The following is an 11,707-nucleotide window of genomic DNA, read 5'->3' as shown; positions in this document are numbered from 1 at the left end:
CTGTAGTGTTATCAGGATAAGGTTTCCCTCCTATATTCATATACTACAGACCATTTTGGTTGTCACTTAAGACATGATCCACTTATTTGTGACTACATACATGCTTAAGTTACATAAAGACAACCAGGGATATTAAGTTTATTCGTTTATGGTAAGATAAAAAATATCTAAATTTGTAAAGTCATGAAGTGAAGTAAATATCACATATATTATACATCACAAGCGTTCTTACAAAGTTGCTTACAAACTACAGGACATGAGACTTCAGGGCACAAACCTCAACAACTATATTTACACAAGGTCATAACTCTATCATCAAAAGGAACCTTGTCTTCCCAAAAGTCGAAATGGTTCCTTTTATGTTGAAAGTAATGCAGTCTTCTTGGCTGGTAACAACCCGCGCGTAAGGCCTCATGAACTACACCACTACTAAAAATGGTGTTTAGGTCAATGTACGGACCTTGTTTTCCTGAAAGCTTAAAGCTATGGGCGAGTTAACTTCCTCTTAATAAAAATATTTGCATTCTTGATATGGGATAGGCTCATATACTGCGCTAGAAACCATTCTTCTTGGGGAATCTTGTAACGAGGTTGTGTCGTTGCTTATCTGAAAATTTTGATTTCCATAGAAATCCAGTTAACAAAAACACATTTCAAAAACTTTACTGCATATACCAATACCGACTATATTACAGTTCCACCTCCATTAATTAACCGATATCGATTTATCAATGTATCCTTCTTCCTATTGACTTACTATTATATGACCAAATCGACATGACCATCAACGAAGCACATGTTGGGTTTTATGCCCTAAAACTCATAAATAGTAAATGTTATTAATTGATTGTCATCAATAAAGAACTATGAATGTTAATTCAATAAATGTTATCGCTTGTATTGTTGTCTATTTTATCTTAATATCCCTAAATTTAATAAATTAACATCCTAAGTTGTGTTATGAGTCTTGAACTATATGTGGAGACATAGAAGGCTCAATGTTCAAGATACAACCTAAATGGTCTATAGTATAGGGATAAGACTGGGTACCTTATCCTGGTAACACTATGAATACGACCCACTTTGTATATGGTACAAACGTAATGATCCAAGGCATTCGTGTAGGTGATACGCGAGTGGGGGTATCCTATGAAATGAGTTTGCATAAAACTGGATCGTGAAATAGTAACCACTAGATGTAACACTGTTGACTAGTCAGGTTTTTATTTCCAATAGGATGATCTATACGACTTAGTCTTAATCCTGAGTATATTATGAACTCCTGTTCATGAGGGATTGTCCTTTGATTTGTATAGGTGAGGGTGGTCAATTCTTCGACCCAATAAGCCTACCATTTTGGGGACAAGATCGTGTGAGGAGCTAGAAACATAATACTACAAGATGGAATCTGCTCCTTCCCACGTTAAGGGTAAATAATAAGTGTTCCTTCAAGTGGTGTCTCTGAGACTTGAACAAAGGACCTTACCCTCTCGTTGACCTGAGAGGGGTTTTTGTTTATTGTTGAACCATAAACATATTATTCATTAGAGGAGCACTGGTACTTAAGGAGTCGGAGGTAACCCAAGGGTAAAATGATAACCCAGTTGGAGTTATAAACACTTGTGAAAGACTAACTTGATGATATTAGTCTATCCATGGACATAGAAATATATCTGTAGTGAGAAGAGTGCAACTGTGTATCTTTAGTTGAGTGTACCTTAACGAATATTGATTAATTTGGTTAATGAGTTTAGCCAATTAATCTCATATCGTTGGAGCTTCTGATTTACAAGTCTACCAGGTCCCCTCATTAGCTCACTATTGGATACCTAAGAGGAATAATTTGAATTGTTCAAATTAATTTAAGAAAACTATATATTAATGTGATTAATATATAATTAATTATGGATATGATCTATAATTAAATTGGAAAGTAATATTTAAATAAGATTCAAATTAATTAACTCAAGTGAATTAGATTCACAAAGAATTATTTAATAGAGAGGTTTTGCACATATACATGTGATATTTATGATAATTAAATATATACATTAAATCATGTTTATTGTATAAATGGTTAATTATTTATTGTGCAAATTTAAATTAAATCGGTGTTATTTAATTAAATTGACTAATTGATTAAATAAATGTTATTTAATTAATTATAGAAAAGAAAAATATATTAGGAAAAGGGCTGGGTCCTTCTCTATATAAATATCTCCCTTTGGCCCTTTGCAAATACATATTCTCATATAATCTCATTGCAGAGAAATTCTCACAATACACAACACCCTAGTGTTATTGTGTAGACTTTTATGTGAGCCTCACTACTCTCCAAAACCCTATTCTCCTCTCCTTGTCCCAATAGAATAACAAGGTAACTCTCGTGGTAGGGTTCGAGATCGCTTAAGGAGTTGTTTGTGATCAAGATCGTTTGGAGATCTGTTCGTTGGAACCTTGGAAAGGTTTATTCGTGACATTAAAGAATCTACAAAGATAAGAAGTGTTCTAATCTTTTCCCTAATGCATGTTAATTTACATGTTTATACATTATGTTTAGCATAATGATTTTGTTTATTGTAAAAATTGAACTGTGGGATGCAAAGTGTTCTAAAAAAACGCTTCTGTTGCGGGAACACACAATTACATCATAGACGATAAGGAAGTCGATTTCTACGTTGATAAGTTTAAACAGAACATATAAAAAATCAAATAAAGTTGATATGAGTACCGATGAACGAATGGAATACTAAATAAACTAATATGACCAGATTAATGACGACTTCGTACTACTTCAAAAGTTACGATAGAAAACATGCAAGTTCCAGTTTTAGACAATATTGGAATGTATACATTCCTCGAAGCCCTAATTGTATGTATTCTAAACAATTAATCGAAGATGATTGTCAGTTAAAATGAAGTAAAAAATCGAAATAAAAGGTAGAATATGTTACACTTACATGAGGACGAGCGAACAAATGATCAATGAACATTGAAAAATGGAAATTGAAAACGGAATGGTGAGGAAGTAAAGAAGTGTGGATTAAAATGGTCAACGGATTGTTTGAAATGGGGATGAATGACGATGTTTGATGTTGTCAACAATGACGAGATGAGGATAGTATTATCATTTTCATTCCACCTTTGAATTAATAATTTGAAATAAACAGCCTCAATCACAATCATATTGCTTTTGAAAAATTAGATGAGTAAACACTAACAATCACAATCACATTGGTTGACAACTGAGACTCGTTTCGATTGATGGTCCAATTAGAAGCAACCTAAATTACATTTTTTTTTTCATTCCCCGTGTAAATGTGGCCTTAAAAGAACCATCATGAAGTAGAGATTGAAAATATATCTTCAAACATAGCATGGATTCAAGGAACAATTTAGCATAGGACAATTTGTCTGAAAAGGAAATTCCAAAAGAAATATCTAAAAAAGGAAATTAGTGAAGTACAATTAAACAACGCTAACCTAGATTTAGAAATATTTCTTTAGAAAAAGGAAAAAAATTCAAAATATTGACGAAATTAGTCCAAAATCGACCGTCAACCATCCTTTTTTTTTTTTCTTCTTCCAATTTATGTGATGAGTGCCGACAAATAGGTCCTAATTAGTTTTGGAAGATGCAGTAGATGAAGTAGTATCCTTAGAAATTTACAAACCCTTTTTATTTATTTTTTTAATCTAAGAAGAATTAAAAAGGAAAAAAAATTGTAGGGGCAGTTTGCCCACCAACTTTTAAGTTGGAATAAATGACTCAATTTTAAAAAAAAAATTATCAAAATTTACATATTTATTGTGGTACATCTGTCTCTATCTTTCTCTCCTTTCTTATTTTTCACATTTATTGAAGAATAATATCCAAAATTTTTCTAGTAATTCGGGGTATTAGATTCTCCTTGTTCACACTATAAATTTGTTTTCATAAATTTTTATGGATTTCATATATTAATGTCACTGGATCCTACGCTATTTTTAAAAGTGTGTTGACGTGACATACAATAAGTGTGTTATCGAAAAATCTATCTCGCAACTCTACACCCCAAACATAAAGTTATGAACTCCAACATATTAACTTCACACTAATTAATTTCACTCAATAGACCAACAATATCCTTAAAATTACTAATTACTAAAAGCACTTTATATTTGATTCCTATTTACAACCAGATATTGGGAACTCCACACATAGACTCCCCTGCTAATGAGAGGCTAACACCAACTTAACGGGAAAAAAAGGGAAGCATTTGGGGCAAGGAATTGATTATTATAGTTCTAAGTTATTACAATTGGATTATAATAGTTTGTGCTTGGGGTGTAGATTATTTTAGTTTAGGTTATAATAATATGTATTCAGGGTGTAAATTATTTTAGTTTGGGAAGGAAATAGTAAATACGGTAGCAAATAATAAAAAAATTGATGAATGTAAAATAGTAAAAACTGTAGTAAATAGTAAATATTTTAGCAAATGAGAGTTTTAAAATAGTATTAACTATAGCTAATTAGGGGTTTTTAAATAGTATTCACTATAGATTTATTATAGTCTTAGAATATTTTTTACCCAAATGGTCCCTAACGTTTCAAATGAGTCATTTTGGTCCCAAATTTTTAAAAATAGGTTTAAAAGATCTCTCCCTAAAAAAGAAAAAAAAAACTTTTTAATTGAATATAAAAATATTTGTAAATGCTTACGTGGTAATGTAACATGGAAAAAAAAAATGTTTTTTAATCATTTCCTTTCTTTCTCCCTCCTCCTCTTCGGCCTTTCTCATTCTCTCCTCTCAGTCTCTCTCTCTATGCAATGAATGGTTGATTGTTTGATCCTTTTTATTCTCAAGTATAGGTCTTTAAAGCTTCAACATATTCCTTTGATTTTTCCGTCATTATCTTGATTTGAATAAAATAGGAAGCGAGGAGGAGAGGCGAAAGATATTAAAAAAATATACTTTTTTCATGTCTTGCCGCATAAATATTTACAAATATTTTTATATTCAATTAAAAAGTTTTTTTTTAATCTTTCAAACCAATTCTCGAAAACTCACTGCTCAAAATGGCTAATTTAAAACTTCAAGAATTAAATGCAAAAAATAGATAAAAAATTACCTTTTTAATTTTATTTTGTATTATTTATTTATTTGTTATGAGTCCCCTTCAACTATGCAAAAGTGCTACTTTAAACCTTTAACTCGAGGTACATGCTTCATTTTACATTTTTAATTCTAAGTTTTAGAAATTTTCGATTTGGTCCTAAATTATAAAAATGCTACATTTTTATCTGTGAATTTTGAATTTCATTTGACCCTTTTCAACTGAATTTTTACTAATGCTTGTTTTTTGTCACTACGATTAACTTTCAGCTTATTAATCTAAAATAATTATAATTTGAATCTTTTAATTCATTTTAATAGTGAAAAAAAAATTAATGAAAAATAACTTAAATAAAATGAATTCAATCCTATCTAAATTAATTAATAGCAAATTAACACGTAAACTAAAAATGAGCCACCATCTTGAAATCTAGAACCATGTGAAAACAATACTCAAAAGATGTGGTATAACATCTTGAAATAGAGAATCAAATGCAAACTACACTCAGGAGTAAAATAGTAATATTTGAAAATCAATGGACGAAATGAAAATAATAATCAAAATTTAAGGATCAAAAAGATATTTCACCAAAAATTATATGGAAAGAAATGTAGGATTACAAACTAACTTACATGGACTACTAATTGACTTATGGCATTGGCAAATTATATGGAAAGAAATGTAGGATTACAAACTAACTTACATGGACTACTAATTGACTTATGGCATTGGCTACAGTCATGTTCTAACTAAACAGAATCCCCTCTAACAAAATATTCTGCATTTCATCGTAAAATGCTAATTATTAGTTAAATTGTAAATTTGAACTCTATGACTTGGAGAAACTTATAACTTAGTCCCTATGATTTGATACAACCTCATAAATAGTCTCTACAGTTTGATAAATTCTTTGTAAATAATCTTTTAAAACTATTTATGAAACTTTTATCAAACGATAGAGACTGAATTCAAATTTTAAACCATGAAGAAGACTAAATTCTAATTATAAACCATGAAGACTAAATTTTAACTTTCTCCAAATCTTAAGGACCAAATTAGCAATTTACCCATCATTATTTTGATAAAGATCAAAAAGCTTGCATTATTTCCATGGGAATGGTGCTTATTCCCATGTTATTGCTTCTTCTTCTTCACAGGTTTTTGGCCTTTATTGAACACCTTCAGCTACTTTTAAGTTTAGGTCTAGTAAGCAATAGATACCTTCTGGTTGCAAGTATTAAAACCCAAGTACTTGAAGTAATCTTCTCTTTTATCATCAAAAGAAGAGCTGAACTAAGTACAGTCTTCAAGATCTGTGCTTGCAATCCCTTGAAAAAACCTAGTATCCCTTCCTTTCTCCAAATAGAATGAACAACACCTGGAACTGTTCGGCGAACCTTTGAACGATTTTCTTTAGTATCATCGTCGTGTGCAGCTTGGATCATCACCTTACACCTGTACGCAGAGGGGAAAAAAAACTTCATTGTTTCAGCATGCCGGTGTTTGAAGGACAAGGATATGAGAATTTTGGTGAAGAAAGAAAAAATTATGCACCTGATTGCAGGATATGTCAAAACGGTGGCAATGCTTTTCGAAATTGCACCTATTACAAAAGCTGTAAAAGCAGAAAGAACTACTGGAGGTGAACCTTGTTCTGATTTATTCTTTTTTCCTTCGAGGATGTTCTGCTTCAGCTGATCAAATACTGTATACTGAAATAAATCATTAGATGATGGGTCAAACCTAGAGTGCAATCACAAAAAAGAATGGAAGATATATTGGCTGGAGAGAACTTTGCAAGTTGAATGACTTCGTCACACCGAGTACCGACAAATGGATGACTGAAAATTAGCAATGGATAGGATAAATACCTGAATGGCAGGGTTTGCAGTGAGCAGCAAAGAAATTCCAAGTCCATCAAATGCATCACTCCAACTGCCCTCTGTCAGGGTCTTGAAAAGCCCTTTCGATTTTCCGAAGGCGCTTGTCTGCATTCTCGAGGAAGCAGTATCCAAAGGCTACATGACAGAAAACCAAGAAAGAGTTTCTTCAGTTAAACCTTAAAATTTAATATTTCATTTATCCCAAAAAAATTTCAATATTTCATCAGTACTTGTTCTTGTCCATACAAAACTTCACAAAGAGGCCTGAAACTTTATATAACGATGGCATTCATCAAACTACACATCTGAATGTGGCACTCGATATCGTAATAAAAGCAATCGATATCGTAATAAAAGCAAACCTATCTTTTAACAAGCAGGATGGACTGAAACTAGAAGTGGATGGACAAAGAGTGAAGTATGCTTTGCTTTCTTGAATTATTTCTTCATCCATTCATTCTAGAAAAATTGCATCACTGAATTGAGAAATTACAACATGTGAACGAATATGAAGCCAAAACCTTATTTTGGTTCACAAGACTAAGCTCTAAATATTAGTGACCATAATACCAAACATCACAGGCAAATGTTGGCTGATCATCTCTTAATTCACGTAAGTGTGAAAATAATGTTATAAGCATCATAATTCATACTCACTCTTCTATGTAGCCAAAAGAATGATATGTCAGCTTCAACACACATCACATAAAAGGTCGAGATCTATTATTTTTAGAAATTAAAACATCAAAATAACACGTTTCACGGATCCTAAAAAAGAAAATACTATGTGTAAAGTTGGCAATTAAAATAATAGCAATAAGCTAATTACAAATAAATAATAAAAATCATGCTTTCCTCTAAGAACACAAATTCAGGGCTTGCGTAGATGGAAAGATTGTCTTTTATTCACCAGAAGGTTCACAACAGAGATATATCAACCTGAGTTAAAATGGCATTGCAAGCTCCAGCAGCAGCAGCAAGTAACAGGTTTGCTTTTGTTCCAATTGATTTAGCCCCAGTTTTTTCCAGATATAGTCTTTTGAAGTAGCTATACCCATAGAAGTACAAAAACTGAGAAACAAAAGATTGTAGATTCTTGGTTCCTAGTCCCTGGTACAGCGAAAGAACTTGATTGTTTTTTATTGCTTCCCACAACACATCTGAAAGATATCTACACAAGAAAAAACCAATGGAATCAATAGCTACACAAAAACGACAACTACATCCAACATTTTTGTGGCCTCTAATTAGTTTTCTAGCAGAAAAGCAGAACCATTGCAGTGAATGTGCTGGATTGTGTCAAAAGCGTTAATCAGAGGTACCAACTAACAAGTTTTCTATATTGCTTTGTTCTTCAACAAGCATCATTTCCTTAATGGTCTAAACGCCATGAACCCCAAACAAGCGATTTTGCATTGATACTTTAATTAAATCATCTCATCCAACTCACAATATTAGCTACAAAATACGTAACAAGAGATTTTCTAGATTTCAAGGAACCTGAAACAGCCGCAAATGCTTTCAAACTATCATTAAATTCCTAAGCTCACCAATCAACCACTTCAGAAGCGCTCAAATTCTATAGATCATTCAATTAAACAAAGAACAACCCTTACCAACTAAAATTCGCTAAAAGTACGTCGTCTGAGAAATCATGAGATCAATGACCAGATAGACTTCCAAAGATCATAAGATCGAATAAGAGGGGGGAAACAGAGCTCCAGTTATAATGTTAGGTACATTCATCAGAAACTAACTCAGTTTACTAAAGAAATTCCTTGAAAAACAGGGTAGCGACGATACCCCAGATCATGATTTGAGCGCAAAACAAGAAAGTTACCCCAATCCATCGAGATAACAGGGGAAACACACAAACCCAGATCAATAAAACCAAAAACGAAATTATGGGCAACCTGTATTTCTGTTGGCCATGAGCTCGAACCTCGGCTTGGTACTTGGACTTGCAAGTGTCAAGTGGGTACAAGACGGTGGTGCTGACGAGCGAACCGATCGCACCGGAAGTGGCCTCCGAGAGCGATTCAAGATCAAAACTCATGATTCTCTCTTCCTATGAATGAAATTTCAAGCAATTTCAAATGGAATTCTCTCGTTTTGTGGGTAGGTAAGGCTTTAAAATGGGAACAAACACAGGGAATTTCCGAGTAAGAGAATTGAGAGCGCGTGGTACCGGTGGCGTCTTTTGAAGAACTAGCTCCACCGTTCGGTTGGGGGTATTGGCCGTCGGATTAGGTTCACGGCGACTGGATCGACGGAGAAGATCGATCCACTTCCTAGGTCCCATTTGGCCTTTGTGTTTTCGATTTGAAGAGAAACTCAGCTACTTTTTTTGGACACTAGTAATAGTCTGCATGTTGCACGTGTTTTATGTATTTTTATGGGAAAAAAAACATTATTATTATTATTATTATTCTTGGTAAAAAAAATATATTTCCGTCCCTAATGGTCGTTTGATAGAAAATTTAAAAATATAAATTTGAAAACTAGAGATTAAATAAAAGTATGGTTGTTTTTCAAATATATGATTAATAGCATATTCAAAAATTGAATGCTAGTTTAACGTATTTGACTCAACTTATTTATAAATCACAAATTTAATTGCAGTTATTTACTAGTATTTAGTTGACAATAAATTATTATTTTGTAATATTATATCATTTAAAATATAATGTACAATACATATTGTATTTTTTTAAAACAAATTAATTGAATTTATAGTATGATAAGTTGTATTTTTTTCTTTTGGGTAAATGAGTGTTTGGGTCAAGGAGTTGGGAAGTGTGAAGGTGTGAATTTCACTCTTTGTTTAGTCAAGAAGTTTGTGGGCTTCTCGACTAAAAAACATGAATTCTACGCTTTGTTAACTTTTTACATTGGGGGTCCTAAGAGTTCACACAATGTTTTTATCTTTATTTAATATAATTCTGCATTTTAAGATTTAATATTCAAAGTCTGAATACAATGAAAACATAAAATTATCGTTTTCAGAATTTGCATATTACAGAATCCAAAAACAGTTTTTAAAATAGCATTTGAGGTATGTCAGGCACGGATTTGCTAAACTCAGTTAATCTGAAAACATAAAACATAATTCAGATTCTCTACCAAACAGTTCCTAAACTTTTCTCAAAAAAAAAAAAAAAAAAATAGTCCTTGAATTTTAGTTGGTAACGGATTAAATTATTACAAATTTAAAAATATAGAGACTAAATTGTTATCAACTAGATTAAATAGTTACTTTTACGAAAGTTGAATGATCCAGATTATTTTTATCTTAATTTTAAGGTAATCCATTTGTTTAGAAAATGCTCCAAAAAGCCAAATTTCACGTGTACCGGTGTGGAAACTTTGAGAGTATCGGAACAACCAAGTATTCAATGGTGTGGCGATCTCAATGCCATCACTTTTGGAGTCCATCCAAGATTTCTTCAACGAATTCACGTATCCAAGTCCTCCGACTGATTGCATTGATGGTTCAATCTCCTAGACTTCTTCACACTCACATACAAGTGATGCCATTGTCATGTGATACAGCTTGCCTCCAAGCTAAGATTAAGGGTGGTTTTGGTTGGGTTCTAAGAGATCATAACGGAGATATTGTTAGTGTGGATTGTGAGTTCATGATTGGATTTTTCAATTGATATTTTGTTGGAAATGTGGACAATAGGATATAGGATGTGGGCAATCCTTATATTGATCACCTCTTCTTTTCTTATTGAATCATATAGTCGTGATGCAATTCGTCTTCTTCTTTAAAAGGACATGAACTTAATTTTGGTGAAGTCGATCTCCGACAAAGTTCTCAGGATGGCTTCCTTGTTAGAGGTTTGTTCATTTTGACACGTTATTCACTCCCAAAATATTTTGATAGATGGTTTGGTTCATTGAATGTTGTATGAGACATGTTTTCATTTATTGATGACTCGTTTTTTTTTATTGGTTTGTTCGTCTTGTTGAGAGTCTCGAGAATGATGAATCTTCTCTGTTGAATATTTCATTTGTTGGCTTCATATTTTTCTAAGGCATTGGTCTCAAAAATAGTTTTATCATCGATGTTAGACAACATATTATTTTTCTGCATAATATCTTTTCCTATTCTGGAAATATCTTGACATATATGTTTTGCTTAATATTTTTCTTTATTTAGGTGAAAATCTTCTCCAAATTAGGAGTTGTTTCCTTTTCTGGATTTGTTTATAAAATAAGTATCATATTGATTTTTGAAAGGAGTCATTAGTCCTCGCTTTTGTTAATCAAGCAAGACCAATTTTCATTCTACGGCCATTGTGTGTATCGTGGTGTTCTTGCTTGTTGTTTATTGTTCTGCTGGGCAAATTCTTCATCCATTGATTGCAACAAAATAAAGATAATCACGGTCTTAGAGGGAGGCTAAGTTATTGCTATTGGAGAACGGATTCTCATTCTTAAGGGAGCCTAAAATTCAGCATCGATAGAGAAGTTCAACATCTTAGGGGAGATCCTAAGAATCATCGGTGAAAGGAGTTCACTGAGGAAAAATATCAACATGAGAGGAGTATCATTCATCGTCAGAAATCGAGATAGTTAACACTAATATTATCAAACTTAGGAGGAGCCTAAGTACACCTAAGAGGGAGTCTCACATCTAGTGAAAGCCTAGGTAGTTAGTGAATTGAGTTTTACATAAGTCATTGTAGTGGTCATGTATTACAGATATTTACTACGT

General features: G+C 32.5%; 1 protein-coding gene across 1 annotated transcript; it reads right to left on the bottom strand.

Annotated features, from left to right (window-relative positions):
- Positions 1–5,657: 5,657 nt before the first annotated feature.
- LOC120078634 (peroxisomal adenine nucleotide carrier 1-like) lies at positions 5,658–9,284 on the bottom strand. Its single transcript, XM_039032922.1, has 5 exons — positions 8,898–9,284; positions 7,924–8,155; positions 6,973–7,119; positions 6,656–6,813; positions 5,658–6,556 (listed from the first exon to the last, which is right to left on the bottom strand). The coding sequence occupies exons 1-5, from the start codon at positions 9,038–9,040 to the stop codon at positions 6,283–6,285; spliced, it is 954 nt and encodes a 317-aa protein (XP_038888850.1). The 5' UTR covers positions 9,041–9,284; the 3' UTR covers positions 5,658–6,282.
- Between the last annotated feature and the right edge of the window lie 2,423 nt (positions 9,285–11,707).

The sequence above is a fragment of the Benincasa hispida genome, chromosome 5, assembly GCF_009727055.1.
Source record: "Benincasa hispida cultivar B227 chromosome 5, ASM972705v1, whole genome shotgun sequence".
Taxonomy (NCBI): domain Eukaryota; kingdom Viridiplantae; phylum Streptophyta; class Magnoliopsida; order Cucurbitales; family Cucurbitaceae; genus Benincasa; species Benincasa hispida.
Note: the sequence above shows the minus strand (reverse complement) of the source record. Positions and strands in the feature narration are given on the sequence as shown.